The following is a 26,332-nucleotide window of genomic DNA, read 5'->3' as shown; positions in this document are numbered from 1 at the left end:
GGGATTTACTTCTGACATCCTTTGTAGTTATAGTGAGTACTGGGTCTTTTATTTCTTTTGTATCCCCCAAAGTACTAAATGTTGGCTATACTAAATGTGTTTAATAAATACTTGTTGATCTGACTTGTTCTTACAGAACGGTACTGTTTTTAATATACAAGAACATCTGTTATTTGGCACTGACTGGGAATAAGATGTTCTTTATTAGTGAGTTTTTAAAATAATAACCTTAACCCATTAAGTACTTAACTACCATTTTTATGTTATGTATGGAATAATTAATTTTCTAAATGAATATGCACTTATTTACTTGTCAAATATTATATTAATTTTAACCTTCTTTTGATAATGCTGGGTCATAATTACGAACATCAGTACTGTCATTTCCCTGTGCATGGCATATACACATACATACATATACATACACATGTATTTGAATATGGTGGACAGGATGAAGGACCACAAAGGAAATGGTATCAAACATGAGGCTGAATGGCTAGCAACGCCATGATTTACCTGGGTATTTTTCTTAAACACATCTGTCAGATGCTTTGTTTGGTGGTAATAAGATGCTGTGATAGGTACAGAGTGGCATTGATTCCTTCACCCATTCACTGAGTACCTGCCACAAGGGCATCCTTCTAGATGCTGTGATGACTCTAAGGCAGTAAAACAAAGCTGACCCTGCAAAATACCTTATTAGTGCAAAGGCCAGAGCAGTCTCCTCTAGAATAATTTTCCTTATCCTCTACAAAAGTCTGTTTCTCTTTACTCTTCTTCGTCTATAAACTGGGCTAACGAAGTATAAAGAAGGAACATGCCATCTTCATTTCAAGAACTGGTACTAGAATGTTTTAGCAAAGGTATCTTTCAAAAATTATAAATTCTTCACAAGCAGAAAACACTTCTGCAGACATGACTCTAACTACAATTCTATCCATTTTATTAAATCCCTACATAATGATTGATTTTGATCAGAACACAGATGTAATCTGAACATTTGTCTTTTCAATAATATAAAAAGACTAAAACTTCAAGAGTGTTAAAGTAGAAACAGCATAATGTAGTTAGGCTAGATTGCCTGGAATTCCCCTCTATATAAAAGGAATAACAAGAAAACCTACCACATAAGGTTTCTGAGGATTAAATGGATTGATTCATTAAATGAGAATGAAATTTAGAAATACCTCAAAAGGTGGGGGTATTTCAAGATAGAAGATACAGTTTTTGCAAATTTTGTTAGTATCCCATCCCATGGTACAACAGTTAATTATTCTGATACTATCCGTATAAAAACTGACTGATTTGCAAGACAATTATCCTTCCTTAGTTTTTCAACTTGACATTCTATAATTTGTCTTGTGTTATTTCTACTTTGAAATATTATTTCCCTCTTTCACTTTTTTTTTTAATTACTAATGACGTGAGTTTTATTCTAATAACTGAAGCTTTACTCAGGGCTATGACACTGCAGCACTCCAGATGGCACTATTTACATTGTACTTTATGCAAACCAAATCCCTGGGACTGTGCATTGGCAGCCTTGCCTCTACCTTACGTTTTCCTGTCATCTTATTTTTCTCATATTCAACTTTATTCATTGTAAAGAGGGACAAAGACTATCTCACTTGTCTTCTTACATAGTCCTGAGTATATACACACTGCAACGGTACTCTATAACAATTTGTTTTCTTTTTATAGAAATGTATAATACAATAAAGGCACTAAATATTTTTGATGATTTTATACTTTGATAGCTTATATTTTCATGAGTTTCATTTAAGACTGTATAGCTGGCACTGTAAAATATTTATTTTAAAAGGGGGATATTGGGGCTGATAATGGACTGCTAATTTAAATGAGAACTCGATTTTCTTACAAACTTGCATAATCACAGAATACTAAAATTACATGGAAGCTTAGATAAAATTTAATTTATCATCTTCTATAATAATATTTCAGAGTATGAGTAGCACCTCAGTTCACAGTTTGAATTAATGAAGTTATATCAAAGAATACAGAGAAGAAAGAGCTAAAATATTTTTAAATGTGAATACCATCTTCTTAGGATACACCTGAAAATCGTCACTCAGGCAGGTGAATGCAGGTACTGGCCAGACTGCCTGATATGCCTGTTCCTCGACTTAACAGCAGATATGTCCCTTGCCACAAATTACTTAGCCTCTTAGTATCCCCATTATATAAAATGAGCATAAAATAGTACCTATCTCAGAGTTGTTGTAAAAATTAATTAAATTTACATAGGTAAGGTAATTAGAGTGGTGGTTAACATACAGTAAAGCACAATAAAATATTTAGTAATACTTTGGCTATTAATATTATAATTCATTTATACAAAATAAAATCTCTTTGTCAGTCTTGGAGAACCTGAAATGGTTCTGAAATGATTAGTCACAGGCTTAAAAATAAGTCAGTGATTCCCCCACCCCTTCCTCTACTCTTTCCCCCACTGTCCCATAGAAAGAAAGAAAAAAAATACCTAGCACAGTACCTAGCACAGTGCCTGGCACACAGTAGATATTTATTTGCTGACTGAATGAACTAGTCTATAGATTAATTTATTCTCAATACATTTATTTGTTCTTTATAACAAGAGATAAACAAGTGACAACTTTTTAATCCCTAGACTGACATACTAGAAGAAGTAAGAACTACCTTTACTGTCTGATTTAGAATTTGGCAATTTCAATAAACTACATAATTCTTATGAACCTGTTCAGGAGATAGATTGTTTTGAAATGATGTCCCTAAGACCATAAATCTAGCTAATTATAATACTCTGTCTCTCTGAAACGACAAAGTCAAACATTAGAAAATACATATATTTTAAATGTACGTATTTTATTTTATTTTTTTTAAAGATTTTATTTATTTATTTATTTCACAGACAGAGATCACAAGTAGGCAGAGAAGCAGGCAGAGAGAGAGGAGGAAGCAGGATCCCCGCTGAGCAGAGAGCCTGATGCAGGGCTTGATCCCAGGACCCTGGGATCATGACCTGAGCCGAAGGCAGAGGCTTTAACCCACTGCGCCACCCAGGCGCCCCTAAATGTACGTATTTTAAAATATATTTATTTTAAAAATTATTTTAAGTTGGCACTGAGTCAGAGAAATATTTCTTCTGCTCTTTATAGTACAAATGTTAAGAATCTATATTGTAGTCCTGCTCCTATTATATAGTCTCTTTTGTTATATATGTGATAATGTAATATTCCTTTGTACAGACTATAGTATTTTATATAATAAAGCTTAGTATTTAAAAATTTTTGACATTTTATTCACTTATTTTATTTTACTCCCCATTTTAACCATTTTCAGGGCACAATTCAGGGCCACTTAGTACATTCCCAATGTTATGGAACCATCACCACTCTCCAGTTCCAGAACATTTTGATTATCCCAAAAGGGAACACTGTATCCATTGAGCAGTTTCTATTCCCTTCCACCCCCACTGTTCCTGGAAACCACTAATCTGTTTTTGTCCCTATGGATTACTTTATTCTGGAGATTTTATATAAATGGAATCAGAGAATATTTTATGTCTACTTTCTCTCACCTGGCATAATGTTTAAAGTTTCATCAATGTTGTAGCATGTATCTGTACTTCATTCCCTTTTAGAGCCGAATAGTGTTTCAAAATATGGATATACCACATTTTGTTTATCTAGCCATTTGTTCTTGGACATTTGGATTGTTTCTACCTTTTGGCTATTGTGAAGAGTGCTGCTAGGAATATTCCTTTGTACGTTTGTTTGAAGACCTGTTTTAATTCTTTTGAATATTTACCCTGGAATAGAATTGCTGGGTCATGTTTAACTGTTTGAGGAAATGACTAAAATGTTTCCACAGTGTCTATACCATTTTACATTCCCACCAGCAGAGAGTGAGGGTTCTAATTTCTTCACAGTTTTCCCAACACTTGTTACTTTCTATTTTTGTTTGTTCTTTTCTATCCTTGTGAGTGTGAAGCAATATTTCATTGTATTTTTTTTTAAAGATTTTATTTATTTGAGAGAGAGAGAGAGAGCGAGCGAGCGAGCGAGCGCATGAGAGGGGAGAAGGTTGAGGGAGAAGTAGACTCCCTGTGGAGCTCAGAGCCCGATGTGGGACTCAATCCCAGGACTCTGGGATCATGACCTGAGCCGAAGGCAAGTTGCTTAACCAACTGAATCACCCAGGCACCCCTATTTCATTGTGCTTTTGATTTGCATCTCTTTAATGTCTAATAACACTCAGCATCTTTTCATGTGCTTGTTGGTTAGCTTATATCTTTTTTGGAGAATTGTCTATTCAAGACATTTGTCTGTTTTGTCTTTATTTTATTGAAGCATAATTAGCATATAATGTTGTCTTAATTTTAGGTGTACAATATAATGACCCAACAATTCTATCTGGGTTGTCTTTTGTTTGTCTTTTTAATGTTCAATTGTAAGAGTTCTTTATATACTTTGGATGAGACCCTTATCAGTTATGATTTGCAAATATCTTCTCCTATTCTGTGAGTTGTCTTTTTGCTCTTTGACGTGTCCTCTGATGCCCAAAGTTTTAAATTTTGATGAAGTCCAATTTATATCTAGTTTGTTGTTTTTATATTCACCTTTGGTGTCATTTCTAAGAAATCACTGCCAGATCCAAGGTCATAAAGATTTGCCCCACGTTATCTTCTAAGAGCTTTCTAATTTTAAATAGATATTGTTGAGGATTTTTTCATCGATATTTGTAAGGGATGTTGGTTTGCAGTTCTCTTGTGATGCCTTTGGTATCAAGATAATGCTGGCATCATAGAATGATTTAGAAAATGTCCCCTCTTTTATTATCTAGAAGTATTTGAGAGACTGGTGTTGATTCTTCTTTAAATGTTTGGTAGAATTCACAAATAAGGCATCTTATCCTGGGCTTGCTTTGTTGGGAAGTTTTTGGTTATTGACTTAATCTCTTTGTTATAGATCTATTCAGATATTCTCATTTTTTCTTGAATTTTGTGTTTCTGGGAATTTGCCATTTCATCTAGGTGAACTTGCTGGTGTGTAAGTGTTCATAATACTCTCTCAAAATCTTTTTTATTTCTGTAAGGTTGGTAGTAATGTCCCACTTTTTCTGATTTTACTAATTGGAATATTCTGTCTAGCCAAAGGTTTGCTAATTCTGTTACATCTTTTCCAAGAACCAACTTTTGGTATCATCAGTTCTCCATTATTTTCTATTTTATCTCTGCTATAATCTTTATTTTCCTTCTTCTGCTACATTTGGGTTTCCTTTTTTCTTTTTCTAGCTCCTTTGAAGTGTAAACTGAAGTTACTGATTCAAGTTCTTTCTTCTCTTTTTCCTTCTTTTTCAATGTAGGTATTTACAGACACAATGTCCCTCTGAGCACTGTTTTGCTACATCCTATCAATTTTGTTGTTAATTCACTTTTAGTCATCTCAGAGTACTTTTTTTTTTAAATATGTCTTTTTTTTGGTTTTGTTTTCAAAGAATTTATTTATTTATTTAACAGAAAAAGAAAAATCACAAGTAGGCAGAGAGGCAGGCAGAGAGAGAGGGGGAAGCAAGCTTCCTGCTGAGCAGAGAGCCTGATGTAGGGCTTGATCCCAGGACCCTGAGATCATGACCCGAGTCATAGGCACAGGCTTAACCCACTGAGCCACCCAGGCGCCCCCTCAGAGTACTTTCTAATTTCCCTTATGATTTCTTCTTCTTTGACTATTTATAGGTTGATACTTAATTTCCACATATTTGTAGATTTTTCAGTTTTTCTCTGTTACTGACTTCTAGTTTATTCTACTGTGGTCAAAGGCGGCACTCTGCATGATTTTAATCTGTTAAAATTTATTTCATTTATTTTTAGGCTTAACATACAGTTTATTCTGGAGAATGTTTCATGTGCACTTGAGAAGAATGTACATTCTGCTGATGCTGAAAGTGTTTTGTATACATTTGTTAGGTGTAGTTATTTATAATGTTATTCAAATCCTCTAGTTCCTTATTGACCTTCAGTCTAGTTACTCTACTGAGCATGTATTTTTTTAAGCATGGTATTACCTGCATGTAAAGCTACTCCCAAGATGAAAGAGGCTCTGCTTATAATTGGACAAGGATTTTATTTGTCCAAGTGAACAAGTGAAACATGCAGATCCAAACTAATAGGTAGGATTTCTTTAGTATAGTGATAGGAATGATTCCTAGGATATAAATAGCTATTTCCATTGCTCAAACTGTAGTTGCCATTTGGATGGTGTCTTTATTAGTAACTTGGCAATTCTATACTTTGAATTAATGAAGACAGTTGTACTGAAATGTTTTTCTCTTGTAATCCTATCAGAATTCCTTCTTTCCTTTGTTACTATGAGAGTGTATGATACCTACTACTCTTCCTTAAACTTCTTGATTTATGCTATTTCTTTTAAAAGTCTTATTTATACTCCTTTTGGCCCAAAAGGTTTGACTTTAATGGCCAATCAGAACTGTCCCTTACTTCTCATTGGTGAACTAAGCTAATGAATTCTAAATTTACCTCCCCAGCTACTGCTAAAATGATGTTATCAACCCCTATATCTCAGTGGCTTACAAAAATAAGCACAAATTTCTTGCTCATGAGTCTGTGGGAAGCTCTATTTCAAAATGCCAGATGGGTCCATATTTGTTCCATTGTTCCACAATGAGAAACCAGTAGCTATCTAGACATGCTCATCTTATAGAAGACAGAGGACAGTAAGTCAAGACAAACCAGGTAAATCATTTAAATATCTGCTTGCATCACAGCTGCTAACATTGTGTCGCCCTAAACAAGTCACACAGCTAAGCCCAATGGTGTGGGAAAATCTCCTCCATTCTTGTGAAAGGGGGAGGGAGAATAAGTATTTGCTGAACAATAACATCATCAACCACAGTCTAGCAAAATAAGGCAATTAGGGACAACACAGTACTTTTTAAAAAAAGTTATGTTTATTTAAAGGACTTACTTTGAAGTTAAGCCTTTCTCCTTTTTAGAGTAATATTGTTCTTACTTTCAAAAAATGATGGTAATAATAGAAGGCAGTAGACCTTTTAAAATTCTTATTACTTGACAAAATAAAAAATTGGCAACCTTCTGTCAGTCCCAAAATTTTAGGACAATTTTACTAGGCTACAAAAACCCAAAACTCTACTACAAGAAAAAAAGTAATCACAGACCACTGAATGTAATCCCAGGTCTCTGGCTATTGTTCACTATTCAGAGGCTATTCCTTGGCTTTCAAAAGCACTCATTTTCCCCCTTCTCAGGTTTCATTATTCCAAATGCTTGTGATTAGGAAGTCCAGGAATTAGAGAACGAAAATGTCATTATTTATATCTAGTGATCTAATCTAACTTTTTACTTAAAAATGATCCTATTTACTCTTCAGGTCTCTATATAAACTTGGTTTTGTAACACTTGAGGCCCTAAAATCTTAATGGCATGTAAATCTTTCATGTCCTTGACATGAAAATTTTAACAGGCAGTACATAAAGAATAATGGCCTATGACTCTATAACTTTAAAAGGATGAGCTATTATGATTAAAATTTAAAAAGTAGCCAGTGGCTTTACTTCCAGTGTGAAAGGACACATATTTAATGGTTTTATATATATATACAAATATTTATGAATACTAATGATTTTGTCATATAGTCTTACCAAACATTAAAATTATATAAAATAGCAGAGCTGTGTTCCCCCCCTGCATAGTACTGTTAAAGCAAGTGAAGCAATTGGCATGCTTATAGAACTCCATTTCACTCCTAACTCCTCAGCGTATTTCCACCTCCTACTCTTGCTGTCATCTTGTTGTTTACTTGTGATATTCTCTAGCTTTAAGCAATATTAAAAAATGTCATAGCTATCTCATCCATTCCAAACTGGGGTGGAGTTGAAGAATAGGATATTGAAATGCATTATATCTGCAGAAAGCCTTACATAGAGACTTCCAAATTATTCAAAACAGGAAATTTCCTGTGAGTCTTACTTTAGCAAATGAGATTTGCAATTCATTTATAAACATTAACTTATCAAACAGGATCTGTGAAATAACTTCATAATATGGCAATTGCCTTTTATTATCTTACTGCTCTTACCCAATATTGGAGAATTTGACACAATACATATTTAAATTTCATTAATATACAAATCTACAGTAAGAGGCAGAGAGGGAAGTTTCCATTAACTAGAATTCACCAGTTTTGAAACTCATGTTTGTGCCATGCTTACAATTTAAATAAAGTATGCATCTTTTACAACATCTTACAGAGTATATACAGAAGCTAAATTTTCTGTAATTTTTATAATGTAATTCTCATTAAAATAGGATGAAAATTGAAAAATGTGGTTTTAACATAAGTAACATACCTGCAGGTATGATCATCACTCACACTTGCAATTTCTTGGCCTTCTTTGGGATCAAACACCAAACCATTAATGAAATCTGAATGGCCCTCTAAAACCTGACATCAGGGGAAAAGGTAGTAAGAATACAGGAAAAGAAATCTACAAAATTTCTACCTAATATTTTTACTTCACTGCGTTAAAAGCTTTCACTGCATGCTTCCCTTTTCTATAAATATTTCTTAAGCAATCTGCTATTTTTTTTTTTTTTTTTTTTTTTTTAAAGATTTTATTTATTTATTTGACACAGAGAGAGAGATCGCAAGTAGGCAGAGAGGCAAGCAGATAGAGAGGGGGAAGCAGGCTCCCTGCTGAGCAGAGAGCCCGATGCGGGACTCGATCCCAGGACCCTGAGATCATGACCTGAGCCGAAGGCAGAGGCTTAACCCACTGAGCCACCCAGGTGTCCCGCAATCTGCTATTTTTAAGGCATGATTTATACACCCACTTTTTCTGGAAGGTTTATCTTGGAAAGAAGCTGATCATTCAACACACGCTATTAGCTTGATCTTTCTTTTCTAGTATGCATTTCTTATAAAAACACACACACTTTTTTACTGTACCTGTCCTCATCTTACCTCCTTTCTTACTTGTTACATAAAGCTTAAATAAAAATTAAAGCTAGAAGAAATTTCTAGGGGCACTGCACTGAGATAGAACCCCAAGTCATACCTACTGCTCTGCATACTAACTACTTAATAAACATAGTATGGATTTCACCTTATGGGGTCTTTATTTACTTCCTCTACGTAACTGCCAGCACTGGAGACAAGTTAGTATTAGAAGCCCATAATCACAGCAACCCAGAAATTCATTTTTGTTTTGTGGTGAGAACATTAAAGATCTACGCTCTTAGCAACTTCAAGTATATAACCTATACTATTAACTATACACATTATGCTGCACATTCGGTTTGCAGAACTTATTTACCTTATAACTGGAAGTTTGGTACTCTTTGACCAACATCTCCCCATCTCCCCCAGCAACAAACATTTTACTCTCTGGTTCTATGAGTTTGGCTTTTTAAAAATCCACCTATAAGTGAGATCATACAGTATTTGTCTTTCTCTTATTTTACAGGGTTATTTATTGTACTAAAAGAAAACACATATATAGAACTTACTATGTACAAAACATTGTTCTGTTTTGTATGAATTAGCTCAGTCAATCAATGCTCATAACCTTATAAGACAGATGCTATTATTATGCTCATTTTATAGATAAGGAACTGAGCACAAAGAAATTGGGAACTTGACCAGTCATACTGTTATTAACATGATAGAATTAGGCAGTCTGGATTCTGTGTCTGTGCTCTTAAGCGCTTTATAATCCCACCTTACCCTACATGCTGCACTGATCATTGGTTCTCTCGAAGTTTGACTCTCAACATTGTGTGTGTTCATATCTATAATACTCTTACTATACCCAAATGTGAATTTCTAAATCTCCCTCATTTGCTGTGCCTAATATTTTAATAAATGATATCAGATTTATAATCTGTAGTCCTTACTATAGCTGAAAATAGAGTAAATGAGATCCTGAGTTAATACTTTAAAGATGAAAATTAAACATCATTTTATTTTATTATTATTAAAGATTTTATTTATTTATTTGACAGAGAGAGACACAGTGAGAAAGGGAACACAAGCAAGGGGAGGGGGAGAGGGAGAAGCAGGCTTCCCACTGAGCAGAGAGCCCAATGTGGGGCTAAATCCCAGGACCCTGGGATCATGACCTGAGCCGAAGGTAGGCACTTAACGATTGTGCCACCCAGGCACCCCTTAAACATCATTTCAAATTGAGATAAATCCAAGTAAAAAGGCAAAAATAATGTTTTAAGGGGAGCTTGGGTGGCTCAGTGGGTTAAGTCTCTGCCTTTGACTCAAGTCATGATCTCAGGGTCCTAGGATCGGGCCCTGCATCAGGCTCTCTGCTCAGCAGGGAGCCTGCTTCCCCCTCTCTCCACCGGCCTCTCTGCCTACTTGTGATCTCTGTCAAATAAATAAATAAAATATTGAAAAAAAAAAGTTTTAAAATAAAGAGTTATGAATTATACTTGTCAACATACCTTATATTCATTTTTATCTTGAAGATCTGAAGTAAATAATCTTATTTTCATATCAGCTGCTGAAGTACAAAATCTGGAAGTAAAAAAACAAAACCAACACAAATCAATGACTAGAGCTTATAAGCAGAGACAATGATGAGTCTCACATACATAATGCTAAGTGAACAAAGCAGGACAAAAAAAAGATATTATTATTCCATTTGTATGAATGTTCATAAGTAGGAAAAAATAGACTATATTGTTTTAGGAATGCATACATAGCTGATAAAACTATTTTAAAAAGAAAGAAAATAACTGTCACAATAATCATGAGCTTAATTATCTTTAAGGGTAAGGGAGAAGGATGATTTGGGAGGGGCACAGTGGGGACCTTGGGTGCTAGGAATGTTCTATTTCTTGACCTGGGTGATCATTACAGGTGTCTGTTTTATAATACAATAGTAAAACAAAAGTTTTATAATAAACTGTGTATGTACTTTTTTTGCAGTTTTTGGCATGTATGCTGTATTTCATAACACAAATAAAAGGTAAGAAAAACTAAAAAGCAAAGCTTATCTACCTAATTCTTCTCCTTTGAATTTCTCCTATTATTATTTTAGATATTCATATTTTCACATCCAGAGGAAACTCTAGAACAGACTTGCTATAACGACATTACTAATGTGAGATCTCCTAATGTAGATCTCCTCATACTTATGTCATAAGAAATCATTTAAAAATCTCTCTTCAAAATATCATTTCTAAAATAGAAAAAGATTACTTTAGAAGGTTTCTAAAAGAAATATCCCAAGCCAAAGGTTTATAAATTATTAGTAGAAGAGTAAGGCCAAGTTCAGTAAGAACATCAGAGAAGAAAGGACTTACAGGGGTCAAAGATTATTTACTAAAAAGAAAAAAAAAAAGAAAAAAACACAGACACACACACACAACTTTATGGCAAACTTTATGTTGTTCCACTTTTCTCCAAACTTTGCTGCTTGAGTTTATACATGGTAAGTATATTTACACCATCCTTTAATTAAACCATAAAGCCTCAAAGAATAGAAGTAAGGTGAAGCATTACTTTCCAGCAAGTGTGAAGAAAAGCAAGTGGGGATGAACAGAGAGAGAGAGCAGAACTGAAGGTAACTAAATGCTAAAGATAAAACACTAGGAGTGGGTTCTTTCTAGCTGTAAGTTAAGCTAACGATAAGACAGACACCAAGTTATACCTCAGTCATCTTTCTTTTTTTTTAAGATTTTATTTATTTGAGAGAGAGAGAATGAGAGGGAGCATGAGAAGTGGAGGGTCAGAGGGAGAAGCAGACTCCCTGCTGAGCAGGGAGCCTGATGCGGACTCGATCCTGGAACTCCAGGATTATGACCTGAGCTGAAGGTAGTCGCTTAACCAACTAAGCCACCCAGGCGCCCAATGAGTCATCTTAATACGTATTATACTTTATGTGCGTTTGTGTGTATATATATACACACATATATACATCTATGTGTGTGTGTATATATATGTATACATACACATAGATGTATATATTTCTTATTTTACTTTATTATTTCTTAGTTTACTTTACATATATATGTATCTAAAGTAAAATAAGACATACATTATATTATATATATATAAGTAAAGTAAAATAAATACAAATATAGTTTAATCACAATTGTGTGAAGTTATTTATGAAAAAATAGGATACTGGGTATAGAAATGGCCTTTAAAAATATTTTGTATATTCCAAATTTGATACAGTAAATGTGTAATGTTTTATAATAAAATATTTGATTTATTTAAAAACAAAACTATGCAGTCAGCTTGCTCTAAAAATATTGTCTTTAAAATTGATGGCTGGTTAATATTCTGAATTTATCATATATATTTGCAGAAAAAATCTGAAGCTGCTTACCAGAAAGCAACATCAACAAAAAAGATGAAACAATAACAGCATATGTCATTTTATGACGTTAAAGTAGGACAGGAAAACAGGCATCAAGCAGAACCATGGAAGAAGATAGTTTGTCTAGCTTTCAAAATCTGCTAAAAAATGCAGAAACTAACTGACTCTTGTTTAACTCCAGATTTTGTAAACACTTTCTTTTAATATAAAAGGAAATGAGCAGCAAACTAGCTATTAACAATGATATATGTATATTAACAAGTGTTGTTTGTGTGGATTATTTAAAATTCGGTTAGCTAAAATCTGTACAGCTTCTAGAAGAAAACAGAACATCTTCACAATCTTGTTGTAGGCAAATATTCTTTAGATAGGAAATAGAATGCATATGAAAAAGTGCTCAAAATCATGAGTCATCAGGGAAATGTAATTGTGGTTCCAAAAATAATGGCTAAAATAAAGACTGACAACAATAAATGCTGAAGAGCTGGTAGAGCAAGTTGAACATTTCTAGATTAACTGGTGGGGATATAAAACAGTAGAACCACTATGCAAACAGGTATTTTCTTAAAATGTTAAAAAAACATTCAACCACCCTTTGATTTAGCAGTTCTACTCCTAAGAATAAGGAAACCATGTATCTACTAAGAGCTATATATACAGGGGTGCTCATAGAAACTTTAATCATAGCAGCTAAAAACGGGAAACTGTCTGGTGTCTACTTAGAGGAGAATGGATAAACAGTGGTATTTATTCCATGTAATGGAATACTTTTCAAAAATAAAAAGAATCACTGGTAGTTATAACACGAATAAATCTCAAAAACAACAAACGAGGCACAAAAATATATTCTGTATGATTCCATTTATATGAAGTTCTAGAATAGGCAAAATTAACTTCTGAAAATTAGATTAATGGTTGCTTTGGCAGAAGATGGGGTACAAGGATTGACTGGGAAGGAGTACTAAGAAACTTTTGAAGTGATGGAAATGCTATGTATTATCAGTATATGGGTTATACAAGTGTATACATGTCAACACTGATCAAATGGTACCCTCAGAAGTTGAGAATTTCACTGTATGTGAATTATCCCTCAATTAAAAAAAAATTAGGTTAGTTCAGTAAGAGCTAACTAATGGTTGCTATATTGTTTACTAAAAGAAGGCATATCTTTTAGATTTGGTATCTGTGGAAGCAAGGTTAGTGTTTCATAACAAACATTAAAGAATCTGACACATATTGCCCTTGTGAAGAAGGCCTCAGCAGGTACTGTCAAGATTTTTCTCAAAAAGGAATTGTTCTTTTCAATGCTTTCATAAAAACTGAAGCCCAAGGATTAGAGTTGTAGTTTTATGTACTGTTAAACAAAAAATGTGACACTGGCCTCTGTGTAGCAGTAAGGTTCATTAATGACTCAATCAAATCTACTTATTTTAACAGTTATACTTTCAATAAGTGGTAAACTCAGTGAAGAATCTGTGAAGACTTCAAATGATTCAGATGAAACTCAAGTAAAGAGCTTTGTAGTCAGGCCCCGACACATATTCAAGGCATCACTACCATGTTGCATATTTAAATCACAAATTCACATAGTAAGACTAAATTAAGAAATAATGGCCAATGTTAAAATATCTAATATCTGAAATTGGGAAAAATGGAAATGGAGGAAAAAAAGTCCTTATCATCAAAGGCTTCAGATCACTTAAAATAAAGGAAATTAATAAATACTGCACTTAATAGTTTTAAACTTACTTGATTACTGGAGGCAATGAATCAAGTCTAGTTTCTGGGCTCCAAGCTATGCCATCGACCCTGACTCCATGCTGAAATGTTCGTAGTGTTTTATATTGAATTCCTTCAATGTCCGCTTCTTCCTCCTAAGCACACACAGTAAATGTTTTTAAGAAGTTACGAAAACAAACACTATAACATTCTGATTTTACCATAATGAAGAATTCATCAGGAGGCCATATATATTCTTTTGAGAAGTTCGGAAACAGTTTAGATATAGAGATTTAACTGGTTAGCTGAGCAACACTGACAACAAAAATAGCGAAAACTGTCTAAGTCTCATGGAAAACTCTATAGGACAACTAAAAACAAACAGTAAATATATTACTTTTTTTACACAGCATTATATATAGCACTATACATATGTAAGATGTTACAAATTGTTCATCTAATATTGTTATGGACTATGAATAGTGAATATGTTAATACAATCTGGTTAATTAAGTCTTTTGGACACAAGATTCTGGTTTAGATATTTAAAGTCAGCTTATTTACCTACTTTGGTACTACTAAAGTAATTTCAGTTTATACTCATGGGAAGATGAGGAAAAAATGAATTTTGAAGTATTTAGGTCTGGAAATAGGGATAATCACCTGAAAAACTTTCCCATTGTAAAAATAATGTAATGCAGCTATCTTAAGTACTTCTGTCCACATCCAAAAACTAACAGGTTCAGTTTGCAGGAAAAAAAGACAAAGTTTAGTGCCTGCACAAGGAAGGATGATAGGAGACTTCTGCATAGATCCAGGTCCTTTAAAGGGGAAGTAGGAAAAAAAACCCCAAACCAAAAGTGCCATGCAAAATATCTACCATAGGTGAAGGCTAAGAGAGAAAAGCCACTTATGAGAAATCTCTACCATTAGCTGGCTGTAATATGAGTCTGTGGCTTGAATTCACATTAATTATGTCCTCCAGAAAATGACAATTGATTTCAAAATGGTCATATGTTGGTAGTGGCCCAGAGCACCTGACAAAGGCAAATTCTCTTTGGATGAACTACCTCTACCCAGGTCTCAAAAAGTTACCACAGATATAGTTCAATCAAATATGATCTTACACAAATGTACTCAAACATGTGAAAACAAAGAACCACAAACACAAGTATGAGTAAGCAACAAGAGATTACCAAAAATGATTAGGCAGCTTTTAAAAAGAACCAAATAAAACATTTAGATTAAAATATCGTAAGGAAAAAAATGCTTAGAGCAACTGGAATTCAGACTTGAAAAAATTACTCAGAATGCAGAAAAGAGAAGACAAAAAAAATGTTAAAACGATTCAGTGAGGAGTTCCACTATATATCTCATTTGGGTTGTAGAGGAGTAAATAGAGGGAATGAGGGAAGAGGCAATATTTGAAGATCAAAAGATAATAGCAAAGGATCCTCCATACTTGATGACAGGAACCGATACATATATTTAGATAGAACAATATGTCCCAGACAGCTTAAATAAAATCCCCAGGCAGATACAACACAGTGCAACTTCAGAATACACACACAAACTCTCATGATATCAATTTGTGTGTTTGTGTACATACAGACTGAGGGAGGGAGGGTAGGTGGGAGGGAGGGAAAAGAAAGCAGGACGAGGATGGGGCTTTTAGCAACAGCAACCAGAAAGAAAAGACAGGTTTCCTATATAAGAGATTTCCTATAAAAGAATTAGAACCATAGACTTCTTGGCACATAGCTTCTTGAAGCAACAAATGCATGAAAATAGTGGAATAAGATCTTCAAAACAATGGCAGAAAAACTTTAGGACTATACACACAACCATTGTTTTTCAAGAGTGAAGTTGTATTAAATATATTTATATATTTATAAATATATATGAAGAGTGAATTGTTTTTCAAGAATGAAGTTGTATTAAATATATTTTCAGAAAAACAAAAACCAAGACTTAAGCATCAGCAAACCCTCACTAAAAGATCTCCTAGAGCAGAGGATGGCAAACTATGGCTGGGCCAAATCTGGTCTATGCATTGGCTTTGCACGGCCCATGAACTGAGAATTTTATATATAAATTTTATATATATAAAAATTATATATAGATTTTTAAAAAGATTATTTATTTATTTATTTAAAGATTTATTTATTTATTTGAGAGAGAGAGAGAGAGAGAGAGAGTGTGCGCACAAGTCGGGGGAGAGGGAGAGGGAGAAGCAGGCTCCCTGCTGAGCAGGGAGCCCAGGGAGGGCTTGATCCCAGGACTCTGGGATCATGACCTGAGCTGAAGGCAGGCGCTTAACCGACCGAGCCACCCAGGTACCCCCTCATTTTTGTATTTTTAAGGAGTTGTAGAAAACAAAGAACAATTTGCAACAGGTACTGTAAGTGGCTGGAAAAACCTAAAATATTCACTATCTGGCCCTTTACATAAAGAATTTAGTAATAAACTTTTTCTTGTAGTAAAGGGTGTACTTTATTACACCCTTTACTACAAAATGACCCCAGAAGGAAGACCTGAGATTTAAGGAACAGTGAGTAAAAAATCAAAGGCAAACAGATGGGTTAATCTAAACAAATATTAGCCCTATAACACATAATTTGTGGCTTAAAATGAAAAGAAAAACAACTGAGGACTAAAATATGACAGTATATGAATCTGGAGGGGGTGATAGTTCAAGAGTCAAAGATCCTTATTTTGTTCTTGAAGAAGTTACAGAGGTTTTTTTTTTTTTTAAAGATTTTATTTATTTGTCAGAGAGAGAGAGAGAGAGAGAGAGAGAGAGAAAGCGAGCACAGCAGGGGAAGCAACAGGCAGAGGGAGAGGGGGAAAGCAGGCTTATTGAGCCGGGAGCTGGATGCAGGGCTTGATCCCGGGACACTGGGATCATGATCTGAGCAGAAGTTAGATGTTTAAGTATGCATGGTAAAGTGTCTTTGGCAACCATTAAAAGAGGAGAAACAGCACGCAAAACCTCCAAATTATCAGGGAGGAAAACAATGAAAAGAGGAGGTAACAAAACACAAACAGAAGACAAAAGAATATGCATATTGGCAATATTTTCAAGAGTAAAAAATTAAAAATAAACCAAATAACCAATAGAAGAATAGATAGGTTAGTTATGCTATATGTGCATAATGTATCATACAACAATGGAAACAAATGAATTTTGACATGGAGTATCCTAACAAATACAATGTTAATAGCAACACATGGTAGAAGAAAAAAATACAGAATAATTTCGTTGATAAAATTTGAAACATGAAAGCCAGTATACTCATTTGCAAGACCTACATATATGGTAACTCTATAAAGTAAAACAAAGAATCAACAACACAAAATTTCAGGCATAGTTACCACTTGAAGGTGAGAAGGAAAGGCAGTAAGGGAAGAATACCCAGAGGGCTTCAGAAGAATTACTTATGTTCTATTTCTTTAGCTGGGTAGTAGGCATCCAGGAATCTATTTTATTGCTCTTTATACCTTATATAGATAACATATATTTTAAAATACTTTTTATAGGCTTGAAAATATTAAGTTTAAAAACTGTTTTGTTATTTAAATCAATACCCCAACTGGATCTAGAGACTGCAGCAAATTTTTCATGACAAATTTTTCCAAGGACTCCTCTGTATTAAGTGATACAATTATCTTTTATAAGTTTATAGAATTATAAAATAACACCAGGGGAAAAATCCAGAGCAGGTGAAACTTACTTAAGGGATACATATGTCTACATAGATAGGGTATTATCTGAAGGCCTGTTCTAAGAATTCCATTCATCCTGAATCTAAACGCAAGGTTTAAGTGAATCCTATTGAATGTGTTGACTTTTCCAGGATAAAATGTCTTTGGGATCCTAGCAAAGCCATTTCACAAATACATTCCACATGGCTTTCTCTACATAATTCTAATGCCCCTTGAAAAATAACTTTAAATTTCAGACAAACTTGAGTTAATAGCATAAGTTTTTCCATAAATGAAAATAGGAAATAGAAATGTACTTATCAAGGAAAGAAAAACACTGTCAAGTTTTATTACTTCATAATCTGTGTGTATAATAACTGTATAGCTAACAGCCAGATATGCCAAGGCAGCAACCACTAAGCAATTTTAAAATCAGGTTAAGAGCCTAATCATAGCTGACTTCATAGTTTGGATTACATCTATTTTTCCACACTGGACAAATCAATCTTCTAAAAATGAAGTTTTTACCATCAAAACACAGATTACTTTGCTACTGTAACAACAGTGTTGACAATTAGGTCCTATAATTTGTTACCCAAAGTATATATAGAGTTATTGGGTGGCCGTGGAGATAAAGAAATCCCAGGGATTGTATAGCTTGAGCTTTATGTATTACCAGTGAAACCTTTTTTCCTGGCAGCAAAGTCTGCCACCGAGCCAACTAAAAGGCCAGGGTGTGTGTGTGGTATAGGCAGAGACAAATGCTATTTTGGGTTTAGTCTGGGGTGTAGGCAGTATTGTATAGGCAGGAAATTAAGATCCTTTGGAAAACTTGCTGCAATACAAATCATTATAGAAGGCTCTGGTGTGTTTGAGGTTGGGGCAAAGCCAGGTTGATGAAAGGGCTCTTGTAAGGGTTTGAAATTGGCAGGCCCTCCCACCATACCCAGTTAAGGCCAAATACAGAATTTTAGTCAGATGAGACTGTAAAGTTTACCTAGTCCACTTCTTTCACCTCATACTTGAATTTATATAACATCTGGAGAGAGTCTGCATAACCCTTCTCTGAACATTCTCAGTGACAAGGAACTAGCTACTTCTTGGGGGAGCTTATTCAACTCAAGTTAGAACTTGAATTAGAATTCAAGTTCTAATTCAAAGAGCTCTCTTTAACATTAAAACCAAATCTATTTTCATGTAAATTCTACTAATTGCTCCAAATTCTGCTACCTGGAACCATATAGATGAAATCTACTTCAGTGAAGACAAGTATTTGGCCACAGCTGATCTTAGGTGAACACATCCAAAGAAGATTCAGTGTCAGTCCTAAAGCACTATAAGCCACAACTTCACCAAAGACAGAACTGACAAATAACACAAAATATATTTACCATTCTGAGTCTAATCCCTCTTTCACATGGCAGTTTTAAACATTTTAATACCATTCTGAAATGTCTTCAAATACGTTATCTCATTTGCATCATAACATACACTGCTGAGAAATGAAGTAAAGATTAAAGGATATAGAGCTATGCTGTCCAATGTGGTAGCCACTAGCCACATGGGGTTATTAAGCACTTGAAATACAGCTAGTTCAAACCATGTATACTTTATAGAGTGCAAAATCCACACCAGATTTAAGACTTAGTTTAAAAAGCATATAAAATATCTCATTAATTTTTTATGTTGGTTACACATGAAATATTTTGGATATGCTGGGTAAAATAATACATTAAAATTAATTTCACCTGGTTTTTACTTCTTATAATGTGGTTACTATAACACTTAAATTTATATTTGTGGCTCACACTGTATTTCTATTGGACAGCACTGAATTAACTCCTTTTGGCAGTTTAATCATTGCACTGTTTCATAGTGAACATCCAGGTGACTAAAAACTGTTAAGTCACAACTGTCCCTTTTAGCTTCAGCAGTCTATCATTTTAAGACTTTATTAAATTTTAGCTTGTTCAAATTGGCACTTTAATCCAATCTATTAAATACTTGAATTCTAAGCACAGTGTCTGGCATACACCAGGTGCTCAATTAATACTTGTTAAGTGGAGTTTATCATTCAAAGCATTAGGTATTCTTCTCAGCTTCACGTCCTACATAAATTCAATGTGCTTGCTTAAATCAAATGTTCTCGAAATTCAAGTTCCCAATTTGTTATTGGTGATCCTTTGAATAGATTTTGAAACTTTCATGTTCCCTCTACCCTTCGCACATAGGACTTCTTATAACAGTTTTCTTACTGGATGGTTTTACACTTAAACATCTTGGGGTCAGGGTCCTTGCTTTTTTAACAAAGGTATTACCAGTTCTGTTTTGCACTTAATACTTGACAAATACATGACACCAATTAATAGTACAACATTCAGCTCAAATTTCCAACATATTCAAAAGAACACCATAAGATTCTGAAAAATGCTTTGTTGACATTTAAATCTACTGTATTGACAGTGTTTTCCTAAGAGTCTTAGAGTGAGGATTGCCTTTCCAACAGGCATGTGGTAAACTTTCAATTCAATTTACTTTTACTTAGTTTTCTCGGACAAGAGGCATGAAATTGGATGCTATGGAACTTGAAGTTTCTAACATGAGAGAATAGAAACAATGCTTAATAGTGTTTAATTAGATAACAAAATAACTTTAAAGGGAAACGATAATATATTATGAATCCTCAAGGGCAAATTATTGGGACTCAAATCTCCTCCAGAACTGTTAGAATTATGGCTTCAATCTATCTGAATAGCAGCATCAAAGGAAAAGAAGGGGTTTATAAAATGGGGTCTACAGCTTGTTTTTTCATTTACTAGTCATACAAATCCCTGAACTTCTTTGACATACAATGGAAACTCTGGACAGGGACAGTTGCTTAATTTTATTGCCAGTACTTGGCACAGAAACTTGCCAAGTTAATAAAATTTAATTCTTTCTTTAGGTAATTTGGCTGTAAGACCTAGATTGTCAATCTGACAGGTCTGAGGATCAACAAGGACAATGTGCAAGACATGACAGAGCAATACAAATGTTTTTTGCTAGTTCTTTCTTCTCCATTGTCTTTTTCTCTCTCTGCCACTCATCACCTTTTCTTTTTCCTGACTTTTTTCCTCCCTTCTTGACTTTCTCATTTCTTAGCTGAACATAAATTAGAGATAAAACATATCTTTTCAGTATTTTTTTTTTAAATACAATTCTGTGTTCAGTTCTTAATTTTAAAAGTAATGAAAACTTAGTTTCACCTGTAGGGAGCTCCTTTATTCTTTTGTGGGTTAGTAGCCTGCACCAGAAAAATGGTTTTACCATCAGTCTTTTTCAAGAGTGTATTATATTATTTCTCCTAATCATGTGGACTTTTTATGATCCTAACTAGGTAGTCCAGCTAAGGTCAGGCCATGGGTCACTTAGCCTGAAAGCTAGCAATTCCTACCCCAATCCTAAGAGACAATGCAGGAAAATGTAAGAGCTCTTGTATTCTACTCAGACACCAAAAAAATGAAGTCTTTCATTCATACTTTTTCCTTAGCATAAATATGCATGCAGTCCAATTTTGTATAACTTTACTTAATGCACTGTAAAATGCTAAACTGCATTTATGATGCCAAAACAGTATACTGAAATAAAATACTGCCTCCTGAGTAAAAGAGTAAATAATAATGTTTATAATAGTACTACTTTAGTGGTAAAGTTACTTTAAATCTTTGAAAACTGACCAATGCCAAATTACCTCACCGATTAACCTTAATTTGAGAAATATTGTTTTAGGAATAATATTCTGGTAAACAAATTATTAGCCAAAATTTCTAAGGGTTGAACTCACATTGTTTAGACTCTTTCACATGTGGAACTGGCTTTCATGTAAGAAAACATCGTATGTGCTCACCACAACGCAATCTTGCTTTGGTGATTAAATATGGGCCGGTGCTGGGGGCTAACACTGACCAGATTAATGACAGTTAAATTATATATATATATATATATATATATATATATATATATGCGTGTGTGTGTGTATATGATATATATATATATATATATATATATATATATATAAATTGTACCAGATGCCTTCCAGGAATGTCACATGACATACTAACTACATTCTCACAAAACGCTATTAAGTATTATTTTCCTCATTTTTATAGAAGAGAGGTTAAGTACCTGCTCAGGGTCATATAGTTATTAAGAGGTAAAGCCAGGCAGAAGTAAAAACCTAAGCATTTTGGCTCCAGAGTTCATTGTCTTAATGACTATGCTAAATTGCCTGTTCAATTAATAGGGTCCCATACTGTGTATACACTGGTTGTATGCTTTGGATGTATAAAAAGCACGAGAGCATACTAATACAGAAGCTGAATATCATGACAGCTGTAAAATTTCCTGGAGGATCATTCTTTAGGTTTGTTTCCTATGTCAAAGTGGAATGTAGAAAAACTGGGTTATGTAATTACTCAGGTCTCATTTGAGACCTAATTTTCTTTGTACATACCAAATGTTCAGTTAGTCACAACCTTCAATTACCAGAATATTCCATTTCCAAACACGAGGCAAAAAGAGAAGCCTCATAGTCTTTTTTTTTTTTTCACCACCTATTTAATGTATGCACAAATCTCAGGCATATATTACTGGAAATATCTTCCTCTGTAGTTCTTCATGTCATTTTTTCTCTTACATTCAAGCTCAATATGCTTTCCAAGTTTACCCAGTTTGCCAAAGTTTGTTTTTTTAACCAGTGAAATAGCTTCACTGTCATTCACTGAATTTTGTACACTAACCTGAAATGTACACATGCCAACCACCACATAATTACCGCCACCATATGCAATTAGGTTTCCTGGATCCCCACTGTCAAAGGGATTAAATTCTACCACATGCACATAATCTTCACAATCCACAGTGTAGGCAGCATTTCTTGTGGCATCTTGCTTCATCTTGTATGTCAATACTTGAGCAGTTGTAAAAATAAAATAGCCTTCTACTGGATGAGGTCACGAAACTGTGGATTACAGCACAGATATAGTTAGATAGAAACCATCAAAGTGTCAGTCACTTTCAACAAATGAATCAAAATAAGGACATGGTATTTCAGATGCCACAGACAGCTATAAAAAAAACCAAACCAAACCAGGTACTTCTTTAAATACTTTATGAATAACACCTGCAGAATAAATCATCATATCCTGTTTAGATTAACAAAAAGATAGTGAGTACTTGAAAATGTAATCAGTTTAGTAGTGAATAGATTCATAAAAACTAATGATAGTTAACTTTACAGAGCACTGCTTGCAGGTGCCATGTTAAGGATTTTACTGACATTATGACACCTAATACTTGCAAACCTAAGAGGAGGCAAATGGTTCTCATTTTACAGAAGAAGAAATCGAGGCTTTAATAGGTTAGCTAGCTGCCAAGCTCATAGAGGAGACAGCATTTGAAATACTTTACTAGGTGTTGGACACCAGTGCTAGAGAAGAAAAACAGGCCTCCGCCGTGAAGATCACAATATCCGCTAACAGTTACGATTCTGTGTGAAAAGCACAGTAAGACCTGGAGAAAGAGTGCCAAAATGTGTGATATAAAAATGATATTCGTAAAATCAGGCACAAAACTTCCACCAACCTGTTATGGCCTTGTGTACAGTCTGGAAGTAGCATTCCCAGATGAGACTTAGGGATCTAAAGAGGTCTTTTTTCCCCCTCCTCCCTTAACTGGATGTAGTTGTCCTGAGAATAGCTGGGCTCAGTAACGAACTCATCAAGACCTGGTAAGTATTTACGGAGAATCAGAGGAATCCCACCCCAGGGAGCCTATAAACTAGTAACCGTACGAGTGGGAATCCAGGACTGGACATTTGTTAAGGGTGACCAGCAGGTGGATGCCCATACAGGCACAGCGATGTGGGAAGTGGAAAAGATTCGAGGTCAGGAAACTCGGTCCCCTTATCGCTTGTTAAACTGTGCCCAGTCTCACTACATTTTCAGGGTTTCACTGTACGGCGAGCTGGACTTGCCCTCTAAAACTGAAGAGCGGAACAGGGAGGAAACAACTGAAGTACCCGCAAAAAGCTCCCACGTCTCTCCCAGACAGGCAAGTCCTGTGAGCCCCGCTACCACCTCCCGAAGCCCGAGGTCAGAGGGAAGAGAGGTGGGACACGACCCGGGAGAGAAGGAACTCGCAAGAATAGGATGGGAGCGCTCGGCGGCCAGTTGCAAACCCGCACGAACCCTCAGGTTCAGAAGCGATACGCACCAGGCAGTCGGAAACTGGCCGGAGGGAAGCTGGTCTCCTCCCCAGCCTGCCGCGGCGCGCGCCGATTCTGCTTCCGGGTCAGAGGGCGGAAGCGGCGATTGGTTCCCGAGCCTTCCCGCGAGATTTAAAATAGAACTCGCGACAGAGTCTCTTAACAGCCTTGAGACTACAGCCCGGCAGAACAATTTTTTCAGTCCAGTCTGAACCTACCAGGTCTATCCCGAGTCAGGTGAGTCTCATGTCTTCCTTGCCCGCCTGTCACACTTTAATTTGTGATTCAGGCCGAGAGATTTTTCAGTGACCCCTAAGTGACTGTTAATAGTGGCTTTGCTCTGGAACCCGGTTGGGTTTGGGGATGTTGAAGAATTCACAATAACTAGTGATAAATAGAGCTAGAAGGTACTGTGGGATCATCTGCAGACAGGATGCCGGGGGGCTCGAAGAGGCCTACTTAGGTTGATTAGGTTGGCAGGAGACCGGGGTTCTAGTTCCAAGACGTGCGCGGACTCCAGTTCCATTACTTCGCCCTCTCCCTGTTCTATTCTCCCAAAGAAAATTTAGGATCTGCACTCCGACGGTGATAGCACCAAAGACTGCCCCACCCCCTTTTTAATTAAGTGAATGGCACTAGATGGATTTTTACTTGTGTCTCATAGTTTTATGAGGTAAGATATCTTAACTGTTTTATATTTGAGGAAATTTATGTTCATCAGAGACTTTAAAGGAGATATATCTTATAAATTGGGGAACCAGGATGTGGGCCCTGAATGTCTGACTCAGAAATTCTTTTACCATCTCACACTGTCTCCCCAGTGATAATTTCCTGCCTCACAGTTTTTGCTCCAGTGCAATTTGGAATCCAGTTTGTTTGTTTGTTTTAAAGATTTTATTTATTTATTTGACAGAGATCACAGTAGACAGAGAGGCAGGCAGAGAGAGAGAGAGAGAGAAGGAAGCAGGCTCCCTGCTGAGCAGAGAGCCCGATGCGGGACTCGATCCCAGGACCCTGAGATCATGACCTGAGCCGAAGGCAGCGGCTTAACCCGCTGAGCCACCCAGGCGCCCAGTTTGTTTGTTTTTTAAACAAGCATTCATTATCCCTGCCACCTTCTACTGTTTTTGTGTAGTGTAGCCTGACATTCAGAGTGCTTGCATATTCCTTATCTCATTGATTTCTCATAACTGGCTGGAAGGTATTATTCCTGTTTTCTGTGTGATTATACTTTCACCTAGGCAGCCAGTTATGATGCTTATTGCCTAGGCTTATATAGCCAGCTAGCTGCTGAAAGAGCTGAGACTAGACCAGAGTTGGCAAACTAGGGCACTACTTGCTTTTGTGCAGCTAGTTCCTGAGCTAAGAATAGATTTTACATTTTGAATAGTTGAAACAAAAACAAAAGAATAATATTTTGTGACATGTGAAAATTATATGAAAGTTAATTTCAGTTTCTAAAGTTTTGTTGAAGCACAGCTATGCTCCTATGTTTATGTATTGTCTGTGGCTATTTTCACACAGCAAGGTCAAGTTGAATAGTTGTGACAGAGACTGTATGCCTTGCATTCCTTAAATATTTACTATTTGGCCCTTTCCAACAATTGTGCTAACCCTTGGAAGAGACTGTTGGCCTTTTTTTTTTTTTTAAAGCTTTCATTTATTTATTTATTTTTTTAAAATTTTTTATTTCTTTTCAGCGTAACAGTATTCATTGTTTTTTCACCACACCCAGTGCTCCATGCAATCCGTGCCCTCCCTAATACCCACCACCTGGTTCCCCCAACCTCCCCGCCCCTTCAAAACCCTCAGGTTGTTTTTCAGAGTCCATAGTCTCTCATGGTTCACCTCCCCTTCCAATTTCCCTCAACTCCCTTCTCCTCTCCATCTACCCTTGTCCTCCATATTATTTGTTATGCTCCACGAATTTGTATGTGTGAGAGAGAGAGAATGAGAAGTGGGGAGGGGCAGAGGGAGAGAGAGACAGACAAGCAGACTTCCTGCTAAGCAGGAAGTCCAGTGATGCAAGGCTTGATCCCAGAACCCTGAGATTATAACCTTAGCCACCCAGGCACCCTGAGACTTTTGTCTTTTATATGTGTCAGACACTGTGCTAAAAGCTTATATTTATGTCATTTATTTTTCACAAAATCCTGTGAGATAAGAACAATTGTTATTTTCATTTTCAGTACAAGGAAGCTGAGGCAGGGGAAGTGACATAACTTGGTATAGATCTCACAGCTTAGGATTCAGAACAGTGTAATTCTTGACTAGTTTTCATTTTAGCAA

General features: G+C 35.4%; 2 protein-coding genes across 8 annotated transcripts in view; one reads left to right on the top strand and one right to left on the bottom strand.

Moving 5' to 3' along the window:
* The window catches only part of NUP37 (nucleoporin 37), a 44,926-nt gene extending 20,812 nt beyond the window's left edge, over nt 1–24,114 (bottom strand). For 2 of the 7 annotated variants that reach the window (XM_080812302.1, XM_080812304.1), the window contains exons 1-6: nt 24,052–24,114; nt 23,422–23,563; nt 22,578–22,798; nt 14,125–14,249; nt 10,490–10,562; nt 8,386–8,480 (exon numbers count right to left, since the gene is read on the bottom strand). In XM_080812302.1, coding sequence (XP_080668428.1) covers nt 8,386–8,480; nt 10,490–10,562; nt 14,125–14,249; nt 22,578–22,733 — 449 coding nt within the window. In that variant the 5' untranslated portion in view covers nt 22,734–22,798; nt 23,422–23,563; nt 24,052–24,114. Of the gene's footprint in view, nt 1–8,385; nt 8,481–10,489; nt 10,563–14,124; nt 14,250–19,190; nt 19,295–22,577; nt 22,799–23,421 lie in introns of those variants that run through there. The other 5 variants (XR_013967325.1, XM_080812301.1, XM_080812303.1 and 2 more) reach the window with 3 other exon arrangements.
* Nucleotides 24,115–24,197: 83 nt separating this feature from the next.
* PARPBP (PARP1 binding protein) overlaps nt 24,198–26,332 on the top strand; it is a gene marked incomplete at its 3' end in the record, with an annotated part of 73,267 nt that continues 71,132 nt past the window's right edge. Inside the window, exon 1 of the mRNA XM_080812198.1 lies at nt 24,198–24,280. The remainder of the gene's footprint in view (nt 24,281–26,332) is intronic.

This window comes from Martes martes (genome assembly GCF_963455335.1).
Source record: "Martes martes genome assembly, chromosome: 8".
Lineage (NCBI taxonomy): Eukaryota > Metazoa > Chordata > Mammalia > Carnivora > Mustelidae > Martes > Martes martes.
This window is presented reverse-complemented; position numbering and strand designations above follow the sequence as displayed.